This window comes from Daldinia decipiens (genome assembly GCF_022478715.1).
Source record: "Daldinia decipiens strain CBS 113046 unplaced genomic scaffold F4813scaffold_5, whole genome shotgun sequence".
Lineage (NCBI taxonomy): Eukaryota > Fungi > Ascomycota > Sordariomycetes > Xylariales > Hypoxylaceae > Daldinia > Daldinia decipiens.
Window position 1 is genome coordinate 1,188,846 of NW_026054548.1, and position 25,665 is coordinate 1,214,510.

The following is a 25,665-nucleotide window of genomic DNA, read 5'->3' on the forward strand; positions in this document are numbered from 1 at the left end:
TATAATCTAGACTAAGCCAAACACTGCCAACCAGCTGGTTTAAGCACCCAATTTGTTTCGAAGGGCGTGTAACTCAGTGGTAGAGTGCTCGCTTTGCATGCGAGAAGCCCAGGGTTCGACTCCCTGCTCGTCCAGTTCTTTTTTTTGACTCCATTCGAAATAGTCTGTCCTACGCTTCTTTTGATGGCGATGACATTGATGTATTTTTTCATCGACATGGAGATATTCCCAAATTTCTTATATTCTTCAATTCGATATACTCAAATTGGAAAGCACATTTCGATCACTCCTTGTCTGAATTCCATAGGTGGCAGAGACTTGTATCTGCGTTGAAATCTAAAGATCTCACAGTGGAGTTGGTAACATACCTAGGTACCTGTTATAACAGATAAACACTACGGCCTTGTAACGTAGAACATAATAATAACAATATGGTTGAAATATTCTAGCAGAAAGAAGGTGTCGGGTAATAGCTACATATATTATCCAATTGCCTCTTTGTTGTTTGCGTTAATAACTGACATGTTTCGTGACAACTATGCTTAGTCCTCTAAAGCGATCTCTATATAAACACTCTATGCCTCCACGAGAATCTCTCTCATGTTATTGAGTCATCATAATATTGGCGTGCTTACCAACATTAACTACCTGATCTCCCAGTGATAAGTTCACATACTTTACAACAACTTCTAAGTGAGTCCCTCTTAACAACCACTTCCACTTCTACTTCAAGACCCAGAAACGCGGCAGAATGTCGTATACAAATATCAGAACTATCCAGCCTCTCAAATGGCGTTGCATATTAACGTTTGACGATCTTGGACTACCAAAATCCCTTCAACACGTGCCCGCGACATGCGAGTGTGAAGCCCATCGAGACGAAATACTGATCTCAAGCCTGAAAATTTGGGAGGGTCATGACGCAGAGATCCTGAAGATCGATGATAATACCATAGCCCTTATTATAATCGGGCTAGTCGACGAATGGAATATAGAACGGAGTATGAGCGAGCAGGACCTAGACTGGATTACCTATCTACGGGAACATGTTCAAGAGTACGAGGAAGTAATACCTGTACGAGAGCTGTTATCTCGTATCTCGAATAACATGGGTAGATCTGGGTAGAAGAGAGGAGAAGAGCAGACGCCAAAAGGCTAGTAGTTTACCTTCGAGGAAAATAAGTTCATGATACGGCAAAGGTTCCTCCTGTTCTTCCTATTGGGATATGAAGATATCTGAATTTGTAGTTTCTTTACATTAGATATTGTTTGCCATATGCCGATGAAAATGCGACGAAGTTTATCCTACTCATATACGGTGCTGTCGACAAAGAAAGAGCACTTGTGTATTTGGAGGACTTAATAAACAAGGAAACAAGAAAATCTTTTTGAAAAGAAATAGTAAAAGTTAAAAAAAGAAGTATTAAAAAATAGGGGAAAGGGGAGTTTATAGTTACCTAAAAATACAAAATCAATAAAAAATCGTTTTACCACAATTACAGAACAGGAAAAAGACAATGAAAAAGTAATGCTATTCTAGCCTTTAATATCTAAAGGGGTAATCATTCAACAGCTCATCGACGTAATGCACCAGGGTAAGGTAAGCGTTATGAGAATCTGTGAGTATTAATTGTGAAGGCTTATATTCTCAACTGTGACTTGACTGAACTAAACTCGGATCCTGCTTAATCGGCCCCATTCAACCCCTCTACTTCCGCCATCTCCCGCACAATTCCATATCCAAATCCTTTAGGCCGGGTGGCCATTATCGCAGCGAGGTGTGCAGGGCTGGCCTTCCGGGCAGATGGCCTGGCAGCCCCCATCGCAAGTGTACTTAGTAGCGTGGCCGTTGACACAGACGACGTATAAGCCATTGAGCTCGCAGTGGTTCCAGTTGCCGCCGTAGGGACAGTCTTCGCGGGGGAATAGAGCGGATGCGTGCGCGGGCGAGGGGGCCGCTGCCGCAAAGCCGTAGAAGGCGGCGATGATGGAGATGGTAGTGGTGAACTTCATTTCTGGCACGTTGAAGTTGAATCGAGTGGCTATTAATATGTACGTAGGTATTAGATTAATGTAAAATGAGCGACTAGTATCTCAACGAAAGACTGACTCGAGCGGTCTAATGAGTGGATGAAACTGCGGGTAGAGAGTAAGAGAGAATGGCCAAGTGAAGGAAGTCCTGGGTGGGTTTTATAGAATTCTACGAAGGCATTCTCAAACCTGCAAGACATGCCGTTGGTTCTCTATATCATGGATGAAGCCGTACCATGCTCCATATGTTTAGCGCAGTACTAGAAACGGGAAACACACTCAAGGGGATACATGAATTAATCGCCTTGACCCAACAATTCAGATATCTCCTCATCTTATTAACCATGCGCGTCCTTGTCAGACGCGAGATACAGGACGAGCGGTATGCATAACAGCGTTATGGTTTTCCGTTGTACCTACCTAGATAAATATTCCTATCCTGTGCCCCTGGGGAGATCAAGATCGGCATTCACCTGTCTATATTAGTTTAAGCCTACGACCAGGGGCTGTTCAGCTAGAACGGGACCGTACTTTTAACGTATCAGACGCCAGTATTCAGCTACTCCATTACCGCATTCATCGGTAGCTGACTAGTTAGGCGAGCCTATGCGCGCAGCCCTATGGAGCAAGTGGAGTATAGTAGTCGTGTATAATCCGTGCCTTAGGTAGTTATAAAGCATAACTGCTAACTGCTAATTTTCATGTTCTTCTTCATATGCGAACAGGACTAGAAAAGTTCCCTTAAGATAAAAGCAAGTTATGATAGAGCATTGATTTACACCATAATCTCAAAAGTTCCAACAATCGCCAAGCACCTGGTTGGCTTACGGAGGTAAGCATCTAAGAAAGCTTTACCAGGATTAAGATCATAAAGAATGAGGCACAAGTATCCGGATAAGGTAAGTTCTATTAACAGCCAATCCTTCCCGATTGAACTTTTAAACAGTTGCTTTACCTACATATATCAAGTTTCATATAACATGAATAAACCAATAACCGGCCACGAAGCGAGATGTGATCACACGATCATCGTCTTCAATATTATCTGCTCATAACCGCAGAAACGGCAGTCTTTACATGCCTTAAGCACATAAAACGGCGTAGCAACTGAAATATCCTTGTCATACCCTGGTTTAATGGGGCTTTCCAAATTGGCATCTACCGTTATTAACAGCCGGTATTCGTGGGTTTACAGCACGGTTTCTTTCGGAGATCCAGTGATACAATATCTACAGCCTCGGCGATACTTAAAGAGTTAGGTAGCTTAGCGAAAGGTTTTGGTCTACATAGAATACATGGGTGAGAGACTACACCCCATTACACTCATGGCCGGTCGCCTTCTTTGGTTCAACTATTCCGTACTAGCTAGGGCTACTATTGACTTGATTCACGACCGTTTTGGTAGATCCTTGTCATCTGCACTTTCTCTGTTCAACCTAAGTGGCCTCAAACACGAGAATTTCCTTACGTTTACCATACTAGGTATATATCTCAAAATGCAATATCATCCATCTTACTCTTACACTGCTTTAGTCATTTTTCTCGAGTACTTAGCCCTTAAAGCAAGTGCTGTTTCTATCAATTGGTGATATCAAAGTTCATAGTTTGTTCAAGGAATCTCTGAATGACGCCCCTATCCAACATGTCGTTAACACGAAATTACTAGATAAAATATCGGGTATCTTGATCACGAAGAAATAATTAAAGAGTGAGAGTCGAACTAAGCATCGCAAGACTTCCCATAGTACCCAGTTAGCTTTCCTTGAAAATAAAATTTAGGCATAGTGGCAGATTGTATGGTAAGCTTAATTGCCTATTATTAAGTGCCTGGCGAGTATGTAGCTCATGCGAGATTTATACCCAGTAACGATTATGTACAATCTCTATTTTCTGACAGAGCCTGACCCTCGTCCCGCGAATCCTTCCTAAGACAAAAGAATATTTGATCTGTGCAGAGGTCGTTGCCAATGACATCAAACAAATCTTGATTATTAACTGCAGTTGCATTTCAGGATACTGACTACTGCCATAAGTAATGCTTTCTTATTACATTCGGCTTTGAATGCAATTATGAGAGCCTATTTCAGACTCAGTTAGCGTGGCATTGCTACTAAAGCTTTGATAATACTCACATTGCGAATCGAGAAAAGAGGAAAAGATTCCGGCTTTCCTGGTAGTCTGCCTAGAATAAACTCATTTGCCAAAAGTACCTAATTTTGCGCATTGTACACATCCTAGGTTGGATATTGAACCAAAAGTTGAGTCGTAATCTCACAGAGATAGGTCAACGTTTGCTACTTGGCCTGTATTTTGCAATGTCGAGGTCATCGCTGAATTTCTTGGGGTCCGTGGTAGTGTGGTAAACCACGTCGAAATTAGTACGCTTCTTGGGGTCCTCGTTGTAGATTGCGCGCACTGGTCCAGGCGGGCCGCGTCGATATGATGATCCATCGCTACGAAGAGGAAACTCTAGTCTTGGACCTTTGCTCTTCAGGTTGTCAAGATCCTCGTTGTTGTAAAATGGCTTAGCGTATTTCGTCCCAGGGAGCTGTCTAGATGGTGCATTGTGGACTTGACACCGCACATCTTTGGCATTTAGATAACGGCAGGGATGATCTGGGTCTAATTCCGAGCATGAATACTACGGTATACATTAGTCAATTTTCTAAGCTGCGGTAGTATCTCCTTAGAGGTTTCTTACCACTGAGTCTGCTGTGTTCATGCGGTATTCGTCTTCTTCGTCGTCTTCAACCCTGGCGACAGAAAGATCCAGGGGTGGCGGGCGCTTCTTAGCCTTCTCGGCCTGCTGATCAGCCGACCCTCGTTTGTTGGTCTGCTCTTTCTTGTTCTTTTCCTTCATCTTAACTTTGTTGGTACCTGCCATTGCCAGTAATTGGCCTTGTTTTCAAAACAGGAAATGATCGTCGTTACTAAGAAGCGTAGGTGTAACAGGCCCCACATTTACCCGCGTCCGATGTGGTAGATCGTGGGGAAACAGGGATTATCCTGTAGGGCTAGGTAAGAGAAAAGAATTGAAGGTTGGCCAAAGATTGATCACACGTCTAATTGTGAAGGATTGAAACTTGCTTGCTAGGAACGAAATTTTATCAGCTTTTAACCCTCTATATGAGAAGTCTACTTGTACATAGTAATACGTTAAAAGGCCCATACTACCTACCTGACCTGTAAAATAGATACCTGAGTTACCTAAGTACTTGTCTAAAAAGATGTTTGCTAAACCACGTGCAGGTTTACATAATCTAGAGCAACCATTAAAGTCTTAGCTCCAACTTAAAAAAAATCTTAAGAGGTAAGAGACATAAGGGTAGTGACTCAAGAGATACATAGTGTAAATTTGGTACCTAAGCCAAGAAATTCCTAAATATCTGTTACAAAGCCTCATATCATATCAAGGCCGAGTATCTTATGACTCTGTGGTTACTACGTGTAGGACCAAACATCATCTATCATTCAACGTAATAGAGTTTTAATTTTAGAAGGCAAGTGGGGTTTTTAAAGCTGTAAGGTACGAAAGATAATAAGTGGGCCTTTGTGTAGACCTTTCCCTTGCAGCTACCTACCTATGTAGGTACATAGCATTTCGTACCTCATTCGTGAGTCACCCCTGCACATACCCCACAGTACATAGAACTTGTATGAGCTCTTGGTCTTTGGTTTGAGATAAAATAATCACGGTTTTTACAAATTCCTCTCCTCGCAAACTCCAGAAACTTCTTCGGATTTCAACTAGGCAAATCCACTAGGTTACAACTTATATCCAACACTGATTATTCTCTTTGCTCCTCTAGAAACTTGCGATATTTACTCACTGGAATCCATTGCGATCATGGCGGGAACTAATGGAGTCGACTTTAGCCATCTGAAAAGCAAGGCTGGATACTTGGGAGATACAGGCCTACACATAATTGATCTTCTAGTGTCTTCACTGGAACTATTACACACGACAAGGCCGATAAAAACGGCTAGTCATTTTGTTAAGGCCCTAGTCAAATACTCGTCTCCAGAGGCATCGGGACTACAGGCAGAAGATTTTGTATGGCAATTTTGGGAAAGCCTCATCGATATTGCAAGCCAAGTTCCACCTCGTACTTTAGTGCAAGACGTCCTTATTAAGATTGTGATCTTGCTAGAGAAAATTGGGAAACAGAAAAAGGTATGTATACCGCATTTTCATATCACGTGTCGCTAATTAACTCCATCTAGGCTGATACTCAAATGTGGAAAAATCTACCTGGCATAGGTATCGCAATGAGAGACAACTGGAATCGTAGTAGGTACCCGCGGTCCGTCCAGTCTGAATATGAGTTATTAACTTCACTGGTAGTTCCAACGCTAAAGCCTAACCTCAACGAGGATTTAATGTTCACGGAATCTGAGTGGCTGAACCTCAATTCTTTCATTGCTAGACTCCATTGCGAGCAAAAGGGATGGGGAAAATACCTGATCTGGGAACTTCGAAATGGACTGGAGACCCCATTGACCCCTATCCAAGACATACCAACCGCAGAGACCAGAATTCGAGTTGCGATCGAGTGGATATTTGAGAGTTCTCGTTTTATCCTCAATCACTCACTGCTCCATACCTTTTCAGATTATCCCGAAGGTCCGAACACAGGTCGTCCATACCGTGGTGGGCCATTATATTCTGGTGTGAGTGGCTACAGTCTTGAGCGATGGTGTTTCTGGAAGCGTCGACTCGCGGAAATAAAAACCGAGGTTAACGAGGACCTACATTCGGCGATTGATAAGGCAATAAAAACTATGACACGGGCCGAGAAGAAGCTGGGAAGACAGCTTGAATCTTCAGCTGATCTAACCGACTCAGAAATCGAGTCAGAAATCGAATCGGAACCCGAGACTAGTTCCGTATCTAGTAGTGACAACCCCGAAAGTGAAGATCACGTAAAGATTGACAACACTATAGGCAAGGGTGATCTATCCAACGATGCTATTTTGGAGAAGGGTCACGGGGAGGAGAATGATCATGCGAATTGTGATGATCCCTCTGAATAAGAGGATCATCAGATGTCTCGATAATTAAGGGATAACTAGAACTACGAGGGTAGGATTGAAGATTTAGTGTTTTTCGTTAGTAGCTCTAACGAATTCCTATGTTGTTTTGCTTGCTCAGAAAGCAGTCTAAATCGCTAGACACGCCCAAATACTGGCAATATAAGCCACAGCGTTCTTATTCCTACCCGGTCGACCGGAACTGTTTGATGTTGGTCGCAGTCCAAATAAACTACAGTTTCATCGCTCTCTTCTCGTCAAATGATTATCATATGGTCATGATATAACCTTTTCATATAAGATATACGGATCCGTATTCGAGTTGTAACATGAAAACGGGTCTATTGGCATATCTACTTTGACGTATGGCAAGTAAGAGGGTAAGCATCAAATCCTGACCGAGGTACAAAGGATAAGACTGTCTATTGCCAACGTGAATCTTGCGACCAAAATGTCTCAATGGCCTGCCAGCTAAGATGACCAAAGATTGACATTAAAACCAGTAATAATCCGGCTATTGACTAAGCCTTTAATTAGGCAACGGGGAGAAAGGTAAAATTTTTAGATCAAAGCACCGCACTGGTTTTAATAACAAATTTAGGTAACTTTCTTTTATCCCGAAATTATCACCTGCGCCACTTTTAGATCCTTAGACAACAACCAAGGGTGAAGATTGTTAACAAAATCATTAGGATAACATCAAGGCCCTTAGCTGAATGGCATGCCTAATGAGCAATATTATGTATACTAAAAGCTACTGTCTTTTATGCTGGTTGGTAGGCAGTCGTGTGGTTGCCTAGTTGAGATCCTAGTTGATGTTGACTTAATTGTAGAGTCTAGATGTAAGAACTGGTAGCGAGTTTGATTCTTTTAGTTCATTGGATATATAAATGGAGTCACTCTATATCCATGCCTGGTGATCAAATCATGTAACATAGGTGTTACGGGATGCTGGACAATCATGAAGTCGATTCTAGTATTTAAACCTCAAAAACTCTCTCCACTGCAACTATTCTCTGTTCACTCCATCTTCAATTTAATCAATAGAGGCCTACTAAGGATCGCGTAGCCCATTACGATCATAACTACTATACATAGGTACCTAGTAACGAAAACATATTAACGGCAGAAACAGTTACTGTCGTGGTGATAGACATAGCTAAAAACGATGCAACCTTCCGAAGACGAGATCCTCTCAGCTCTAGCGCATTATCGTGCCAGCGTGTTGCAACATAATCATACCGCTTTTCAGCGCTTCGTACAGCATGTTGAGACAGCGGCTCTCGCAGCAGAAAACGCGTCGATAAGCCCCGACCACATATCCGAAGTGTGCCAGCAGCTCTTTTATGATATGCTCTACATTTCGCGACGAGAGAAATTAGACCCTTCGCTCCAGATCAACGCGCCCGCCGACGTGATGACCAAGTGGGATGCTATAGTGCGAGCTTTCGCCCTAGATGGCGTGATCATCGGATCCGATGACAACCGCCGAGAGCTGCTCAGGCGGGATTACAAGAACGGCATAGAAACGGAACTACGCAGGATAGATCCTGAGCTCAGATTTCCCGTGGATTTTGAAGTACTCATGGGCCAGGTCGATAGTCTCGAGGGTCATGGATGGCCGCAGTATCGAGAGGAGGGCCAGCAGGTGCGTTTCTGGGACGGGCTGGGTGAGAGTGAGGAAGAAGCTGCTTGTCGCGTGTTTGGTCCTGATGGGAAATTGGCTGAACAGTTTCGATTTGAGGATTGGGAGACCAAGGCCGGATGGGAGTGCGGTAGGGGCCCCGAGACAACATGCTTTGTCGCGTACTGCGGACAGGATGAAACTGGCAAGGAGTGGGCATGGAGGTACGTGGCTGATCAAGGCCAGTATGGGACAGAAGTATTTGACAACGTGGTAGAGTTGCTACAGTGGTACGAAACGCTGTATATGCCGCGCCTAGACTATTACCTCGACGGTCTTAAAATCCAGATGAGAAACAGCTTTGAGCAGTAGATAATCGATTGTAATAGTCGCGAGCGCTTGTTGCATATCATATTTGTTTACTCGCACCTCAGATGACCTCGAGATCTAGACAACCGTAGCTTACTTTATAATTAGAGTAGTATCTAGATTGATGCTCTGTAGGTGTTGATTATAGTAACTATCATATGGTTTCCTAAACCAAACTGGTTGGCGTGGGAATCCATGATATTCGGCCAAGGACAACGATGCTAGGCTCTACGAAGAAGACGGACCTTATTTTGGAGTATGTTTATTACTCGAATTTCTCATAATAAGGAGTTAGACATTTATACTTACGAATATACGATCCAGGGGTAGTTTCAGACCGCATCAGCTTGGCTGATTTGAGTAAGTAAATCATTAACTTTCAATGTATTGCAGATAGTAATTCATTATGTACACGAAGATATGCTAGTCTTTTTCACGATATACATAAGAACGAACTAGCCTAATCGCCTTGGCTCCTGGACTTGACCCTTACGGGAAGACCATCCTTGGGATGAGCCGTGGAAACAACTTCTGGATGAGTGATCTGGTACGCTTTGAAGCCCATCCACGAGGGTGCATCTGCTGGGTAAGTCTCTTCGACTTCGAATTCGCGTACCGTCAGGGCGAGGATCAGCCGCACCTCGACAAAAACCAGTTCCTGACCGATGCAATTCCGAGGTCCCATCTCAAATGGTCGCCAGGTGTTTTTCACTGGGTGCAAGGGATCGCTCTCGTCGCGCGTCGTGAATCGCTCCGGAATGAACGAGTCAGCGTCGGGCCAGTATTCTGGGTCACGCAATACCGTTGCTGCAGAGGAGTGCATCATGAAGCCGTATGTTGGATAGCGGACCCCAGTTTCGGGATGCGTAAGGAAGTGCCCCGGTGGTGATTGGCGGATGCTGCCACCCACAGGCGGAAATAGGCGGAGTGTTTCCTTGAGAACGGCCATCGTGTACGGCAACTTATTTAGCAATGTAGGATCGGCTCTAATCAAGCTAGCAGCGGCAGTTGGGTCGGTACCCAATACTTCGTCGTGTTCGGCACGTATCTTAGCTGCTTTGTCTGGATGTTTGCTAAGCATGTAGTATATATACGCAAGAACCGTAGCAGTAGTATCGTGTCCGGCGAACATGAAGATCTTGATATGTTTTATAACCCGTTCAACAAACTCAGATGGGATATTTTCTCTTGCGGTGTAATCTTGTACCTCATTGATGTATTCCTTTAGAGCTAGGGCGACAATAGTTTTAGGCCCTTCGATTTTCTCGTAATTCTGAGCCGTGTTGAGAATGTAAGGGGCCAACTCATTACGGATCATGCGATTGTATATCCAGTTTTTCAACGGAAGAATTAGATTTAGTTGCTTGGGAAGGTCGAGTCCAAAATAGATTAGGCCTACTTGAGATTTCATCGTTTCCATCAAGTGATTTGGCTTAACCTGCGTTTGTAGACGCGTTCCCCTATTGTTGCATTAAGCGTTAAGTTTCGAAAAATAGAATCGCTTTGTTCACACTTACAGTACAGCGCGCCCAACTATGTCGACAGTTATATTGGTCGTATAATCTTCGAGTTTGATAACTTCTCCGGTAGTGGCAACTTTCCTAAGCCGTTCTCGGAAGATTAATACTTCCTCTATCATATCAGGGACTAGAGACAATAAATTCTTCGCCGAGAAGCCAGGATTAAATAGGCTTCGAGCTTTTTTCCATTCTAGGCCGTCTAGATTCACTAGGTCTTGACCTCCTGTGAAGCCCTTGAATTCAACTTGGGACATAGCCCAGAATTTAGGTAGACTGTTCTCCTGAATGAATTGCGCCATCATATTGGGATGATAGACCGCAAGCATCGGGTAGCCGATCGGCCACACGTCCATGTAAACAAGACCCTGATTTGCAATCTCAGGGTATTCTTGCTTGATGTAAAGAAACATCCATTGGCCATGACCGTCTCGTGGGATTTTACTATTAGGTTTTAATTACTACCTACTAAGGTAGTTTACATAGTAGACTGTGGGGTATTAGGACGTGTTTTATACATACTATTTGATGCTAATCTTAGCCAGCGTCCAAAGGTGACCAAAAATAAACGAATGGGGCATAATTGGCTACAGATGGTTATTATTGTAGGAAGATATGTATCTACTCGATAGGAATATAGTTTCTTAATGGCTTTTGGAAGCCTCTACGGCCGAATATTAGAAGTTACTCACAATTCCATGTTGTTTTTGAACTCGCCGAAACATCATTCGAGCTTGATACAAGCAAAAAAAGAAGAACAGCAAGCTGGCCAGGATTAAGTACCCAATCCCTCTCATGATGAGTGATGTGATGGGAGGGCCCGAAGGCTCTAGGAATTGTAACATGTCGTCTTCGGATCAATAGATAGGTAGTTGAAAGAGATCAGTAGTTAATGAAGAAAGATTAGAGGTTCAGCCTTAGGGCTTATAACCGTTAGATGCCCTTGTAATGTCTAACCTAGCTCATTACTGGCCTGGGCAAGTCTAGTGGGGCGAAAGAAGCTGATTACTTTTGAAGATAAGCCTACGATGTTGTGGTAGAACAGCGACCTGGCAACAATATAATACAGCTATCGACTCGTTTATCTAGTAGTAGTTGATGCAGTAGTCTTTGATACGTAAGTCCTGTAGGTCCTCGTCCTTTAATTCGCCCCGCATAATTGTGAATACGTAGTGTTGGCCTAGACTTTGATCCAGTTCCCGCACTCGGTGGCTCGATGATCGCCTCACCTATTAACCTAGAGCTATGTGCGATCCTAAGCTATGTATAGTTATGTATAACTAACTAGTTACATATTTTTATAACTATAACTTATTTCTAAATATGTATCACTGTAGTATTTTTATCTAATCTAATATTCATAACTCCTTTGTGCAATTGCTAACATCTACTCGAGGTCATGTATAGAGTTGCTCTTAAAACCGAAATATTATTGAGAGACAGACACGGCAGTATAATTCACGTGATATTATTGGCCCTTTGGGAGATTGTTAAATACCTACCACATGTACGGATTGGGTACATGTATGTATATGTATGTACCATGCTAGGTAACAGGGATAAGGTTCAATCGTACCCCTAGAAGCTTTACCTTTGGGAACGCGTAATCCTCACCCAGCAGGGCCATTTATAGTACATGCGCTGGGTCCGGCTGTTGTACAATGCAGGTTTTCTTAGTGAGCTTTAGTGGGACGTGGCTGCATTAGTTATCGCTTGGTTGGTCAATTTTAGCACTCGGTTCCGCAATAACGCCCATCATTTCCTAGAATTAGCTGAACCTGGACGTCACTAAACCTCTTAATCCCCCCGCATATCGAGAACTCAATACATCTTTACTTTACCTCTCATCAAGTTTCTAAAAAAGTTCTCAGTTCTCAGTTCTCATTTTCCTTTTTTCTCATACTGGGGTCAGCATTAGAAACCTGTATCCCCCCTTTCTTAACTTCCCCTACTTTCCAATTTTGATTTGTCTACGAGAACATTGACAATCGTTCCAGACTTTCGTTTTTTTGATAACTACGCATGTTCTCCGTCTTGTCAACCAGCATCGTTTGGCTGCTGGTCTCGGTCGCACGGACATAATCGACAACAGTAACTAACACCCACTATCACGATGGGGATCGCCGAACGAAGATCGATCCGCTCTTGCATCACGCGCATGTCTCGCCCGCAAAAAATTGGTTTGGGTGCTTTGGTTTTCCTGTTCATTCTTTATAGTTTAACACCATATGACAGCCGACCAAGATCCTTCTTCCGGTTTCAACATAATGTCATGCAAGATTATTACCAGAATGCCATCCCGAGCGATTCCTGGCTCTTCAAGCCGCAATCCTACCCCATCGACCCCAATAATGATATCGGCATAGTAATCAAGACAGGATTTGGAACGAAACAACGGGTATCAGCGGCGCTGCAAGCGTTGAGTAGCGAGTCCTTAAATGCGGATACTATTGTTGTTCAGGATTTTCCTCTGTTCCCGGACCAGAAGAATTATACATTGGCTAGTGGGAAAGAAGTGCCGGTCATCGATATCATTGGGTGGAACATAGAACGAGGCTCTTTAAGGGGCCAAGAACAGCAGGAGCGCGTGATGAAATATATCAATCTTGCTGATGCTGTTGACGGCGAAGAGTGGATGCTGGCTGATACGTTAGGCAAAGACATGGGATGGGAACTGGATGCGATGAAGGTTTGATATACCTCAATTATGGGTCGAGCCAACACTTACTAACATGCGGTTCAGTTTCTCTCAAGTCTCGAATATATTTGGCACACCATGCCGAAAAAGAAGTGGTACGTAATGTTGGACGACGACACGTATATCATAAAATCATCCTTGGCCTTGCTCCTGGGACACTTGAACTACGGCAAACCGCAGTTCATTGGCAATCCTGTAGGCGACTACAAAGGTCGTTTTCCACACGGCGGATCATCTGTAGTTATGTCCGGTGCTGCTCTGAGCAAGCTGTACGAAGAACACCCCGAGGTCGTTGCTGAGGGCCATCAGGAGTCAGCTACGGCAATCTGGGGCGATAAGCTACTTTCTACGACGTTTATGAAAATAGGCATATATCTTGATGAGACATACCGACGCCTGTTCAATGGCGAACCCCCCTGGATGACGCGGATGTGGGTCGACAGATTCTGTCTGCCCTTAGTATCGTTCCACGGCCTCGGCAACGACGACGCTATGCTACACGTAGGCGATACGTTCAAGAATATGACGGAGCCCGTGTTTTGGAGACAGTTGGGGAAGATATATGGCGCTCCGAACTTCGGTTCGTTCATCGCCGAACCGATTCGATCTAACGTGGACTATGTAGGACGCCTAGACGAGTATAGCAAGACCGTAGACAAGGTCGCGGAAGTTGATGCCTGTGTCCAAATTTGCCATGATCACTCGACAGAATGCTTGGCTTGGACATTTGATCCAGGACGTCAACAATGCCACACTGCGCGATGGGCGATCCTAGGAGAAGTGGCCGAGGGTCGGTTTTCTGGTATAAACGGGCAGCTAGCCCAGAAGCTAGAAGACTCATGTCACGGCCCGGCGTAGGACCTTTATGTCTCTTTCAATCTCCGGTATTCTGTTATATATATGTATGGGTCGGTATAACATGAACAAACTGTCTCATTCAGCAGAGACGCACTGTTTAGACGGGCGGCGTTCTACATAGACTTCGCAGAGGGAAGGGGACACGTGACTTGGAATGATACCCGGGATGGAATGTAATTTATAATGAAGCTTCTTAATCCTAATTGGATCCAACTGTATATTCCTGTATTTTTATGAACGACGAATGCAAGACATCATAATATTCCGAGCATATAGCTAAATGCATGTGGGTAGCAAGTGTTAGTTTGGGGCAATTGCTGGCAAATATATCGAAATGCAATATGACGCTGCAAAGCTAGTGGAATTCGCAGGTAAAATACAGGCCAACGTCACAGGTCTTAGGGCAGGATAAGGAAAGGGGGTGGTTACATGTAGGTACCTTTTTATTTCAGGTCCCCAACGAGTTAATCGTAGGTATACTTTAGGTACATCAAACTTAACTTTCTAGATATAGGTTTTCCAGGAACATTCTAGAGGGTATATTCCTCATTGATATGGGAAGATTAATATATTTGGCTTTGCATTATATGAGGCACCTAGGTAAACTTTGAATGCGTCTTTGATTGTTCATGTATTTGGATACTTAGTATGTACGTACTAGTACATGTAGTTAGATAGCGTACATGTAGCTTAGTGATAAGCTAAAAAAAAGTTGGGCACGCGATTTAAGTCGTTTATAGATCCCACCAATCCACGTATCTACCTAAGCAGGGATAATGTCAAGGTAGGTACCTAACCAAGCCAGTCAATGGCATGGTCGATGACGTGTGGGGGGAACTTTACCTTGGAGACTTTTTTTTTTTTTTTGCTTTTTTGACGTCAAATCCCAAATACCCCTTCTCTCCAAATTATTATATTACTCATCTATGCTGCCAGCTCTGCTTTTGCACAACTAAAAGAATACAATCCGTTTTTGGCTTGTCATTCCAACTTCTCCCGCATCTTCCGAAAACAATACGCCTTATATTGTTATAATACCTAGATAAATTTTATCAGGGATAAGGAGTAGCCCAACTTTCCGCCCCTTTTTAGCTTCCGATTGCTTGTAGAACTCTGTATCCCCGCCAGAATTTATTATTCTGTCGGCCCGCCGTCTTTCGCGCACTCGAAACCAGCCTCATCGGACTTTGAAATACGGAGGGTTCTCCTAATCACACAGTATATCATCTGAACTACGTGGTGTCTGTGAACTTGCCCTGTACGGAGGCGACGTCTTAAAACCGGCACGACGATGTCAGAAGTTACACCAAATGCCCAGGCCACTGGCTCTAGTTGGGCTGCGTTCCTCAAGGTAAGTTGACCTGACTTAGCGTTTCTCATTTTATTCTACTCCAAGCTGACCATCTCGCGATTAGTCTATTGCTTCTTTCAACGGCGACCTCTCCTCTCTCACAGCCCCGCCCTTCATCCTCTCCTCTACGAGTCTTACTGAGTTCAGTTCGTACTGGGCTGAACATCCTAGCGTTTTCGCAGCACCATCGAAGGAGCCGGACCCCGCAAAGAGGGCCTTGCTAGTGCTCAAGTGGTTTTTAACTACGCTTAAGCAACAATATGCCAGTCGCAGCGAGCAATATGGCAATGAGAAAAAGCCTCTCAACCCCTTTTTGGGCGAAATCTTTCTGGGGAAGTGGGAAGACGCCGCAGGCACAACAGAGTTGATCAGTGAGCAGGTGAAGTAAGTTTGGCGCAACCAAACCCAGCAATATTTAGAAGCAAACCTGGAAATATTTGGGCTAACTCTACGGTTTAGCCACCACCCGCCAGCAACAGCATACAGTATTATCAATGAAACCTCCGGAGTTCATCTCCAAGGATACAACGCCCAAAAGGCCAGCTTCTCCAAGACTATCAATATCAAGCAGATAGGACACGCAGTGTTGACAGTTCCCAACCCCTCTAAGCCCGGAGAGAAAGATACCTATTTGATCACACTACCATCCCTTCACGTTGAAGGTCTAATTTTTGGCGCCCCTTTCATTGAGCTCGAGGGCGCCTCTTATATCACATCGTCGGCAGGGTTTACTGCTAAAATAGACTACAGTGGCAAGGGCTGGATAAGTGGCAAGAAGAATTCATTTACGGCTACTCTGTATCCAACCGGCAAGGAAAAGGACGTACTCTACAATTGCTCTGGCCAATGGACCAAGGCGTTTGAGATCCATACCGGCCCGGTGAAGAGTAACTCGCCTAAGAATTTCATTGAAAGTTGGGATCCTACCGACAATCCCACAACCGAACTCAAGATTGCACCTCTCGAGAAGCAGCACCCGTTGGAGTCTCGACGCGCGTGGGCTAACGTCGCGGCGGGCATTGCCAAAGGGGATATGGATTACGTCGGTAAGGAGAAGAGCAAGATCGAGCAGGCGCAGCGGGCAATGCGGAAAAAGGAGCAATCAGAGGGTCGGGAGTGGGAGCGGAGATATTTCACTGCTCTCACTGAACCAGATTTGACTCTCGGAGCATTAGGTCCCAACGTGGGACTAAACACAAACGGCGATGCGGACAAGACGGGCGGTGTGTGGCGGTTTGATGCTACTAAGGCGGAGAAGGTCAGGAGCCATGAGCTGAGCGAAGAAGAGAGGATTCAAATAGCTCAAGAGCTGCTAGGTCAGTAATGTCCTACCAGCATCTCTATTCGCAAGAGTATCCAAAGTAATCGCATAGAGATGGTATGCGGTACCTAGTTATGTAGGTGGATCAAGTAAAATTGATAACGGGAAACGCGGATATAAGCATCGGGAGGGTGTCTGGCTTCACCGGCTGGTTACCGTATAAGTACCTAATAATGAAGTAGATCACACAGTATAATTAAACGAATCGCTTGTTCTCGTGGTTTGTTAGCATGGCTTATCAATCTCGATGATAGAAGAATAAATGAAAATGAGATATAATAAACGATAAATAATAAGTGATAAATGGCAGGAAAGAAAATAGGTATGTAGTACAAATATTGCTTTTTACTAGAACAATAGGACGAAATATACAGCTAAGATGTAGGTTTGATTTCGACCGGCGGACTATCTATATATATATACGTAGACTCTAGCCAACCAGGATAATCGATGCTACCCATTATGGAAGTACCGGCAAATGTATTGCCTTCGAAAACCGGGCTCCCGCCTTAGATTGCCAGGCCGCCTTTTGGCCAACGCATAGAAAAAGATGCGTTCCTCAGAACTACATTGTGAAGTTCGAGCTATCACCCAAGGAGATCACAGACCCGCCTATCTTCCGCACTCTCTCCTGTCCCGCCGACGCTGTTTTCCATCATCTGCACATGGCCCTACAAGTCGCTTTTGGCTTGGCGACTACCCATTGCTTTGGGTTCGAGGCCTCTCATATACCTTCGCCCGAAGAGATAGCCGTGTTCCGAGAAATGTGGACGAATCCCAGGTCCGAGCAACAGCCTGGCCCATCTTTCCCAGATCAACCCCTACTCCGTGTTGTCGACCCCAACATGGAGGATGAGTCCTTCGAGTTCGACTTTCAGCCATCCTGGGCCCTACAACGCCCTAAACCCATAGAGAAGAAAGCTAGTTCTTTTATGTTGTGCAACTTCTTCGATGACCCGAAGTACGCCAGCTATAAGATGGTCTATAATTACGACTTCGGCGACGGCTGGGAGCACGAAATGACGCTCTTAGGACACGACGATGCTACGCACGACTTCGTGTGCATCGACGGTGCCGGTCATTGTGCGGCTGAGGACGTGGGCGGATCAACGGGTTGGCAGGATCTCAAGGAAGCGTACCTCGCCGCGCGCCTTGATGGGGATCAGCGCTACCAAAGACAGTGGTTTGAAGAAGTTTGCAGTAACGCAGACCCCGCGGGTCTGGCAGGCGATAGAGTCCACGCCTGGGATCGCCTCCGCATCAACGAACAGCTCAAGACTGAACGGCTCTTCCAGCACTTCAGTCGCATGGAGTGGGAGAAGGAGGCCGAGATGGAGAGACGTAACCAGCTTATGCAGAGGCGTCTAGTACGTAAAGTGTAGACCAGCTAAGACGTGATAGGAAGTTCGGTGCCGATGGCCTAGGCATATAGACGACCAACGCTAGCGGGGTAGTCAGTACCTATCTTACGTTATTTATGGGAGTTACTGATGTAAGGGTGATGAGATGATGTATTTATTTAGCTAACTATGTAGTGTGTTTACTCAGTATCAGTAAAGCCACCTCTAACGTGTCGAGGTGATCGTTCCGTTCCTGCAGGCTTATGCAAGAGGCACAGTAATCTTGTCAACTACATACGGATGGCCTAGACGGCATATGCGGGCCTTGAGGTATGTAATCTCCGACGGCTTCCGTGTATCTCATCGATTTCCGGGTAGAACGCGGACTCACGGAAATTATACCAGCCCGAGGCCTCTATGTAGTCAGGTTAATTTCTTAACTCTACTTGTGTCAAGAAGATGTCGGCCAATGAAACAGTGAGAACACGCTGTTATAAAATATGAAATTAGCTGATGTAGAGCTCCATTTTCAGCAGCCAGAATAGCGAAGGACAATAACTAAAAATGGTACAATAAAGTACAGTACAGTATACCCCTCAACTTAAATATACCCAAAGCACCAAATTTATTTGTAAGTGGAAGCGTATTAACGCTGTCTATTGAATCATCATGCCCTGCGCTGTAATTAAGGATTAACCTCCAGAATATCAAAGCCTTGGGGGCTGCTGCGAGACACCTCCTTCACATGTAGGTACCTGGTTAAGCAACTATCATACAATATTGTGACTTAAATACCAACTGTGAAACGTAGCATTATTTAAGAGGTATGTTATAGACTTATTTAAACGTTAAGGTTTTACGAGTAAATCGCTTGACCATAATGTTGATTAAGGAGATGGTTTATTATTTGACTTTTAGTGTATATGGACTTAAGGGATAGTACCGAGGGACGTATGGAATAAGGGCGTTGCTTCTTAATGCTTAGCAATAGAATAAGACCAATGCTAAAGGTTGAGTAGAGGATTACTGATGGTATTACTGAGGAATTAAACGTAAACGAGGGAATCTAAAAAGAAAGAATGCAGATTATACTCATAAAGAACTACGATAAGAAATGGCTGCTTTAAATATTTCTTAATTGCTCTAGGAATGGAAATAACTTGAAAACTGAGTTTATCAAACAAGCAGCAAGACATAGAAACATAGCCTAATTCAGTTGAGTCTTAATTCTTTATAATTTATGTAAATTTATTAGATGCTTTCTACTTAAAGATGCGATGGTAGTTTATTTTACAGCAAGAGAAAACCCCATACCCACTAGGTGAAATATTAATTGTAAACAACCTAGGTTCAGTGACTAATGCTGATAGTTGTCACGAGGTGGAACTAAACAGTAGGGAAACAACTTCGTTGTTCCGCGAGGAGCTGAGTTTGAGGCGTTTTAAGAACAATTGCCTCGTAAAGGAACCTATTTACGACCACCTACCTTGAGGCATTATAGCATTTTGTGTCTACTTGGCTCCACGTGCTCCAAAAGTACCACTTGTCTGTTTGTTTGATAGATGTGATTATAAGATATTCTGGCTTTGCAAGCATAGGTCCTACAAGTGTACGATATTTAGGTACCTAAGGTAAGCAACTTTACCTTCTAGTCGTTCTGTCACCTATTGGAAGCGATATGATATCTTCTGTAGTTAGTATTGTCATAGTTAATAGTAATAAGTCAAAGTACCCTTACGGGGGCTACCTTAGTGGGGGCCACCTTAAAAACGCGACGCGTTTGCGATGAGGTTTATATATAAATTATTATATAATTTTATTAATTTTTAATTAATTAAAAAATAAAATTTATTATTTAAATTTTTATTTTTTTACGATTTTAAAATGTTTATTTTTTTAGCTTAATTGCGTTGTATTGTGGCGATAAATAACGTTTTTGATGGCGTATCTTTGCGGTAGGCGTTTAAAAAATATTTTATATTATAATATTATTTTATGGATTAAATATTAGGTTGTAAAATACAAAATAATTATTTAAAGGAATGTTAGAAGTTATTAAAATATTAAAAAAAAGAATTAATTAATTGGGTTATTACGTTAAATTATATTAGTTATATGTTTTTTTTATATTAATTTAAAAATATTACAAGAAAATTATTAGTTTATAATTATTGGTTTAATATTTTTAATAAATATTAATATATACAATTTTTATTTTATTATTTTAATATTAAATTGGTTAAGGTTTATTTAATTAATTATAAACGAATTAATAGGGTTATAATTAATAATATTAATATTTTTTTTAATTAATTTAAGATTTTTAGGATTAAAAATATTTTGGTTAGGTATATATATAGTATTGATAAGATGGGGATTATGGAAGGGGTTAGGGATAATGGGATAATTATTGGCGAGGTTTATAAGAAGCGTATTATGGTTAAAGATTATAGTAATAAGATTTAAATGTTGATTATTAAATATATTAGTGGTAATGGTTGATTTTTAAATTTTTTTATTATATATATAGGTAAATACGTATAATAATAGTGGTTTTTTAACGATAAGGATGTTAGATTTAAGGGTTAGAAGTTTATTATGTTTTTTAATAGTTGAATTAATAATGATATTATATTTAAATAGTTTTGTAAAGTTTTTTTTAAAAAAAATAAGGTTATTAAATTGTTAATAATGGCGATTATTAATTTTTGATGGTTATGGTAGTTATATTATGATAGAATTTTTTTGGGAATGTTTTATAAATAAGGTTTATGTTATTTTTATTTTGGTATATTTATTGTATGTTTTATAAGTTATTAATGTGGGTATATTTTTATTAATGAAATAAAGTTATTATTGTAAATTTATTAAAATATGTTAATTATATTATATTTTTAATTTTGGTAAAAGGGAATTTATTATAATTTATTAAATAATATAAAAAGAATATTTAATTAAATATAATATATTAATTGGTTAAAAGGTTATAAAGATTTATTTTAAAGATTAAAATAAATTATTAAATTATTAGTTTATGTTTTAAAAGGTTTTTAATATTATTTCAGCTTTTTTAGGCTTTATTTTTAATTTAAAAAAGTTTAATTTTATTAAAAATATAATTTTAATTTTTTTTAGTAATGTTTTTAAGTTTATAAAATATTAATATTTTAGTTAAAAAATTATTTAAGATTAATATAATGTTTGTTAAATTTGTAATAAAATTTTTATTTAATAAAATTAATAAGATTTTTAATAAAATTATTATGAAATTAGTTATAATAGAGGTTTGCGCTAAATATTTAAAAAAGGTATTAATAAATATAAAACTGTAAAAATGGTGTAAAGTATTATTTAATCTAAATTTAACGTTTATAAATATTAAAATTATTATAAAAAAAAAAGAGTAGTTAAAAGTTTAAGAATTAGGTAATATAATTATAATTAATAATTTTAATATTAATTTAAAAGATGAAGTTTTATTAATTAAATTAATAGTAAAGGATTATATTATTATTAAAATATAATAGATTATAAATTAATTAAATTTAATTTAATTAAATAACGTTAAATTAAAGTTAAGGTATTTATTTTAAAGGTTTAAAAATTTGAGGTGGTCTTTATTAAGGTGGCCCTTGTAAGGGTGCTTTAACTTAATCAAGCCATACCTGTTTGTATACTTTTATTGGCGATGCGCCGTGTTGTGGGCTGCTGCTACTTGAAGGGATCATGACATCTATTTTGAAGTGTTATTAATTAACCGTATTTAGAAGTCAAATAGGCTTTATTAACAGATGTGAAAGAATCATCCCACCTCTATACATATACCTACCATATATCCAAGAAAAGTTAGAGATAGAAACTTTGAAATGCTTTTAGTTGGTAAAGATAGAATTCGTGGCACGTGCGGTTGAAATGGATAAGAGCTAACTCGAGCTAGGAACCCCTGTGGCTGTCTGGCTGTCTGGCTGTCTGACATGTGGCTGGGCTGACGAATTGCTTCCGCGGACTTGACTGCTGTATTTCTGTACCTATGGAATCTGTCCCGCTAACATCAACTGCGCCAGGCATCCCGATTTCTTAAGAACCCCTTGCTTGCAGCAGGCTCTTCCTGCACCTCGACATCAAATTCAGCGAACGGCGACCCAATGACTTGCGCGAGATATTATTGAGCTTTTACCGTATTCCTTTCCTTTACACACTCGGCCATCATTATCGACATAACGCTCCAAAATGTCTACTACACCCGTTCCGCCTGAGGACCAGGCGAGATTGCTGGAAGATGCCTTGGTTGCTGTGCGCCAGCAGACCGCACTCATGCGCAAATGTCTCGACACCCCTGGCAAACTTATGGATGCTCTTAAGTGCTGGTATGTCTTATCATAATCTAATTGCTACGGCAATTTGCTGCCCACCCGGCTTGTATCGCTCTAGCAACTAGCTAATAGGTATATAATGAAGCTCTACCTTAGTCGCCGAGCTGCGGACAAGTAGCCTAGGCCCCAAGCAATACTACGAGTTATATATGGCCGTCTTCGATGCATTGCGCTATCTTTCGGTACATCTTCGCGAGAATCATCCCCATAATCACCTCGCCGACCTCTACGAGCTCGTCCAATATGCTGGTAACATCATTCCGCGTTTATATCTCATGATAACCGTCGGTACCGCATATATGTCTATACCCGAAGCGCCGGTCAAGGAGTTAATGAAGGACATGATGGATATGAGCCGTGGTGTCCAGCATCCTATCCGTGGTCTATTTCTTCGTTATTACTTATCCGGCCAAGCTAGGGATTGCCTGCCTGCCGGCGATGGCGATGGCCCTGAAGGAAACCTCCAGGACTCGATCAACTTCATCCTAACGAATTTCGTCGAAATGAACAAGCTCTGGGTACGATTACAGCATCAAGGTCATTCGCGGGAGCGGGACCAGAGGACTAAGGAGCGCAAGGAGCTCAAGCTTCTCGTGGGCAACAACATTGAACGGCTGAGCCAATTGGTGGATCTCGAGGCTTACAAGAACGGTATCCTGGCCCCGCTACTGGAACAGGTAGTGCAGTGCCGGGACGTCTTGGCCCAAGAATATCTTCTAGAGATAATTACCCAGGTTTTCCCGGATGAGTTTCACTTACATACCTTGGACCAATTCCTGGGTGCGGTGTCGCGGCTGAATCCTCACGTCAACGTCAAGGCTATCGTAATTGGCTTGATGAATAGGTTATCTGCCTACGCTGAACGGGAATCGCAAGAAGGGGCTGTCGAAGATAGGGCGAAACTAGAAGAAGAAGCTTTGTCAAGCCTCCTGGAAAAGGTTCGATTAGGGAAAGAACAACAGGAGGCGAAGCCAACGTCGGATGAGGTGTCTACCGATACAAACGGAGAAGGTACTAATGGCGGACCTACGGAATCTACTGAGACTGATGCGCCGGCGGAACCAGAGCCTGCCCCGTCAGTTGCGGATACTGAGACAACAGCCGTCGATAAAGAGCCGGACGATGCTCCTCAAACTCCCAAGAAGCAGCGTGGAATCCCTCCTAATGTCAAACTTTACGAGGTTTTCTTTGAACAAGTCAACAATCTTGTTAATGCGCAGCATCTTCCTATCCAAGACACAATTGCGCTACTAGTTTCCCTTACCAACCTTTCCTTAAACATATATCCTAGCCGACTGGACTACGTAGACCAAATTCTTGACTATGCGAATCGCAAGGTTAAAGAGCACGCTAATAGCGCCGATCTCCATTCTGCGCCAGCGCAGCAAAGCTTACTCGCACTGCTGCAGGCCCCTCTCAAGAGATATATTTCCATATTCACAGCTTTATCGCTTCCTACATATGTACCTCTCTTTCAGTCCCAAACCTACCCAACAAGAAGGGCCGTTGCAGGCGAAGTTGCTAGGACCTTGCTACAGAATCAGACCGTGATATCCACAGAAGCTCAGCTTGAGAATGTTCTTGAGATCCTTAAAGTATTAATTAAGGAGGGTTCGCAACCTCCTGCTGGATATCCTGGCGGCCCGCAGCGACGAGCTCTGGAAACAGACGAAACGATGGAAGAGCAGGGTTGGTTGGCACGGATTGTTCACCTACTCAACGGTGAAAATAACGACACACAGTTTCGTCTTCTTCAGATGGTACGTAAGGCGTTTGCTGAAGGAAATGAGAGGATTCGCACAACGACACCTCCCCTAATTACAGCTGGTATGAAGCTGGCACGCCGGTTTAAGGCTAGGGAGCACTATGACGACAATTGGGAAACCCAGCTAAGTGCCTTATACAAGTTCATGCACTCTGCGATCTCCGGTATCTACACAAGAGTCACCGGCCCTGGTGCTGCCGAACTCTCTCTGCGTTTGTTTTCTGCCTGCGGTCAATCCGCCGACATGACGAGCTTTGAAGAGGTTGCGTACGAGTTCTTCGCACAGGCTTTTACAGTGTACGAAGAGGCCATTTCGGACTCGAAAGCTCAATTCCAAGCTGTGTGCATTATTGCCAATGCACTACACCAGACAAGGAATTTCGGGAAAGAGAACTACGATACCCTTATCACAAAGTGCGCCCTTCATGGAAGTAAGCTGCTGCGCAAACCGGATCAATGCAGAGCGGTATATCTAGCGAGCCACTTATGGTGGGCGACGCCAATGACAGCTATCGACGAGTCGGATGAAGGTGTAAGTTTTGAAGCCGTCGTCGAGTCAGAGTCAAACTAATTATTTTCTAGCTTTACCGAGATGGAAAGCGAGTATTAGAATGCTTGCAGCGTGCTCTACGTGTTGCAGATTCTTGCATGGAACAAGCGACATCGATCGAGTTGTTCGTTGAGATTTTGGATCGCTATGTGTACTATTTCGACCAACAGAACGAATCGGTAAGATGCTCACATATTATAGCTTAAGTATATCTACCTGGTAGCTAACCACATATTTGACAGGTCACTACCAAATACATTAATGGGCTCATTGAGCTAATTCACTCAAACTTGAACACGAACCAGCAGGATTCGGCAAGTGTTGAAAACAGCAGGCGGCATTTCAAGCACACCTTGGACAATATCGCATCGAGGCAGTATGAAGGAGTGGTTCTGCACCCACAGAAATAATGATACCTAAGATATAGGAATTCGGTCGGGAGAAGAGTCCAGGTTCATCCTCGAGCAGTTGCATAATGTCACCGAGATAGCTCACTACGACGTACTTGAGTTTGCGTAGTGAGAAAGTTGTACCAAAGGTGGTTTTTTTTTCAGGGAAAAGATAGCGTCGCCGCCGTCCTGTTTGTTAGAGATAACCGTGTACTATGTATATTTCTGACGGTTTGAAAGGATTCGCCAGGCTTCTCAGAGGAGTCTAGGCGTGCATTTAAGAGTTAGTTAATTAGTGCCAAGAGGTCTGGCCCTCTTCACGAATCACCGAGATTTTCCATTTTACTTGGCCTTTTTAACTATGATGATCTATAATCTGATTTATATATTTTGTCTTACCTATTGATATACCAGCATACCTAAATCTGTATACCTAGGTACCTACCTA

At 42.4% G+C, this 25,665-nt stretch overlaps 9 protein-coding genes and 1 non-coding gene across 10 annotated transcripts; 7 read left to right on the plus strand and 3 right to left on the minus strand.

Moving 5' to 3' along the window:
- Positions 1-62: 62 nt before the first annotated feature.
- F4813DRAFT_t31 lies at positions 63-134 on the plus strand. Its single transcript has one exon. It is a non-coding gene; the product is annotated as a tRNA-Ala (tRNA).
- Positions 135-1,610: 1,476 nt separating this feature from the next.
- Positions 1,611-2,235, minus strand: F4813DRAFT_349305 (uncharacterized protein). Its single transcript, XM_049242160.1, has one exon. The coding sequence runs from the start codon at positions 2,011-2,013 to the stop codon at positions 1,750-1,752; it is 264 nt and encodes an 87-aa protein (XP_049102999.1). The 5' UTR covers positions 2,014-2,235; the 3' UTR covers positions 1,611-1,749.
- Positions 2,236-4,192: 1,957 nt separating this feature from the next.
- F4813DRAFT_349308 (uncharacterized protein) lies at positions 4,193-4,844 on the minus strand. The gene is made up of 2 exons (XM_049242161.1): positions 4,733-4,844; positions 4,193-4,672 (listed from the first exon to the last, which is right to left on the minus strand). Exons 1-2 carry the CDS (start codon positions 4,751-4,753, stop codon positions 4,316-4,318), a joined length of 378 nt encoding a protein of 125 aa, XP_049103000.1. The 5' UTR covers positions 4,754-4,844; the 3' UTR covers positions 4,193-4,315.
- Positions 4,845-5,645: 801 nt separating this feature from the next.
- F4813DRAFT_349309 (uncharacterized protein) lies at positions 5,646-7,308 on the plus strand. The gene is made up of 3 exons (XM_049242162.1): positions 5,646-6,205; positions 6,256-6,322; positions 6,377-7,308. The coding sequence occupies exons 1-3, from the start codon at positions 5,879-5,881 to the stop codon at positions 7,063-7,065; spliced, it is 1,083 nt and encodes a 360-aa protein (XP_049103001.1). The 5' UTR covers positions 5,646-5,878; the 3' UTR covers positions 7,066-7,308.
- A 583-nt stretch (positions 7,309-7,891) lies between these two features.
- F4813DRAFT_349310 (uncharacterized protein) lies at positions 7,892-9,147 on the plus strand. Its single transcript, XM_049242163.1, has one exon. It carries the CDS (start codon positions 8,231-8,233, stop codon positions 9,056-9,058), a length of 828 nt encoding a protein of 275 aa, XP_049103002.1. The 5' UTR covers positions 7,892-8,230; the 3' UTR covers positions 9,059-9,147.
- A 273-nt stretch (positions 9,148-9,420) lies between these two features.
- F4813DRAFT_349311 (cytochrome P450) lies at positions 9,421-11,629 on the minus strand. Its single transcript, XM_049242164.1, has 3 exons — positions 11,265-11,629; positions 10,573-11,159; positions 9,421-10,515 (listed from the first exon to the last, which is right to left on the minus strand). The coding sequence occupies exons 2-3, from the start codon at positions 10,983-10,985 to the stop codon at positions 9,516-9,518; spliced, it is 1,413 nt and encodes a 470-aa protein (XP_049103003.1). The 5' UTR covers positions 10,986-11,159; positions 11,265-11,629; the 3' UTR covers positions 9,421-9,515.
- A 727-nt stretch (positions 11,630-12,356) lies between these two features.
- F4813DRAFT_349313 (glycosyltransferase family 31 protein) lies at positions 12,357-14,687 on the plus strand. Its single transcript, XM_049242165.1, has 3 exons — positions 12,357-13,261; positions 13,316-14,559; positions 14,637-14,687. The coding sequence occupies exons 1-2, from the start codon at positions 12,686-12,688 to the stop codon at positions 14,126-14,128; spliced, it is 1,389 nt and encodes a 462-aa protein (XP_049103004.1). The 5' UTR covers positions 12,357-12,685; the 3' UTR covers positions 14,129-14,559; positions 14,637-14,687.
- A 604-nt stretch (positions 14,688-15,291) lies between these two features.
- On the plus strand, positions 15,292-17,134 carry F4813DRAFT_272863 (Oxysterol-binding protein). Its single transcript, XM_049240400.1, has 3 exons — positions 15,292-15,479; positions 15,544-15,863; positions 15,939-17,134. Exons 1-3 carry the CDS (start codon positions 15,420-15,422, stop codon positions 16,801-16,803), a joined length of 1,245 nt encoding a protein of 414 aa, XP_049103005.1. The 5' UTR covers positions 15,292-15,419; the 3' UTR covers positions 16,804-17,134.
- Positions 17,084-18,319, plus strand: F4813DRAFT_272870 (plasmid pRiA4b ORF-3-like protein-domain-containing protein). Its single transcript, XM_049240401.1, has one exon. The coding sequence runs from the start codon at positions 17,466-17,468 to the stop codon at positions 18,180-18,182; it is 717 nt and encodes a 238-aa protein (XP_049103006.1). The 5' UTR covers positions 17,084-17,465; the 3' UTR covers positions 18,183-18,319.
- Positions 18,320-21,805: 3,486 nt separating this feature from the next.
- Positions 21,806-25,562, plus strand: F4813DRAFT_349318 (vacuolar protein sorting-associated protein 35). Its single transcript, XM_049242166.1, has 5 exons — positions 21,806-22,019; positions 22,078-22,507; positions 22,599-24,810; positions 24,861-25,007; positions 25,071-25,562. The coding sequence occupies exons 2-5, from the start codon at positions 22,371-22,373 to the stop codon at positions 25,236-25,238; spliced, it is 2,664 nt and encodes an 887-aa protein (XP_049103007.1). The 5' UTR covers positions 21,806-22,019; positions 22,078-22,370; the 3' UTR covers positions 25,239-25,562.
- The last annotated feature ends 103 nt before the right edge of the window (positions 25,563-25,665 follow it).

Coding starts and splice junctions, on each gene's coding strand:
- F4813DRAFT_349305 (XM_049242160.1), bottom strand. CDS start 2,013: ATGAAGTTCACCACTACCATCTCCATCATCGCCGCCTTCTACGGCTTT.
- F4813DRAFT_349313 (XM_049242165.1), top strand. CDS start 12,686: ATGGGGATCGCCGAACGAAGATCGATCCGCTCTTGCATCACGCGCATG. Junction 13,262..13,315: donor GGGAACTGGATGCGATGAAG/GTTTGATATACC, acceptor CATGCGGTTCAG/TTTCTCTCAAGTCTCGAATA.
- F4813DRAFT_272870 (XM_049240401.1), top strand. CDS start 17,466: ATGGCCCTACAAGTCGCTTTTGGCTTGGCGACTACCCATTGCTTTGGG.
- F4813DRAFT_349310 (XM_049242163.1), top strand. CDS start 8,231: ATGCAACCTTCCGAAGACGAGATCCTCTCAGCTCTAGCGCATTATCGT.
- F4813DRAFT_349309 (XM_049242162.1), top strand. CDS start 5,879: ATGGCGGGAACTAATGGAGTCGACTTTAGCCATCTGAAAAGCAAGGCT. Junction 6,206..6,255: donor AAATTGGGAAACAGAAAAAG/GTATGTATACCG, acceptor AACTCCATCTAG/GCTGATACTCAAATGTGGAA. Junction 6,323..6,376: donor GAGAGACAACTGGAATCGTA/GTAGGTACCCGC, acceptor CTTCACTGGTAG/TTCCAACGCTAAAGCCTAAC.
- F4813DRAFT_349311 (XM_049242164.1), bottom strand. CDS start 10,985: ATGTTTCTTTACATCAAGCAAGAATACCCTGAGATTGCAAATCAGGGT. Junction 10,516..10,572: donor ATAGTTGGGCGCGCTGTACT/GTAAGTGTGAAC, acceptor ATGCAACAATAG/GGGAACGCGTCTACAAACGC.
- F4813DRAFT_349308 (XM_049242161.1), bottom strand. CDS start 4,753: ATGAACACAGCAGACTCAGTG. Junction 4,673..4,732: donor TGAACACAGCAGACTCAGTG/GTAAGAAACCTC, acceptor TGTATACCGTAG/TATTCATGCTCGGAATTAGA.
- F4813DRAFT_349318 (XM_049242166.1), top strand. CDS start 22,371: ATGTCTACTACACCCGTTCCGCCTGAGGACCAGGCGAGATTGCTGGAA. Junction 24,811..24,860: donor TCGACGAGTCGGATGAAGGT/GTAAGTTTTGAA, acceptor ATTATTTTCTAG/CTTTACCGAGATGGAAAGCG. Junction 25,008..25,070: donor TCGACCAACAGAACGAATCG/GTAAGATGCTCA, acceptor CATATTTGACAG/GTCACTACCAAATACATTAA.
- F4813DRAFT_272863 (XM_049240400.1), top strand. CDS start 15,420: ATGTCAGAAGTTACACCAAATGCCCAGGCCACTGGCTCTAGTTGGGCT. Junction 15,480..15,543: donor GTTGGGCTGCGTTCCTCAAG/GTAAGTTGACCT, acceptor TCTCGCGATTAG/TCTATTGCTTCTTTCAACGG. Junction 15,864..15,938: donor TTGATCAGTGAGCAGGTGAA/GTAAGTTTGGCG, acceptor TCTACGGTTTAG/CCACCACCCGCCAGCAACAG.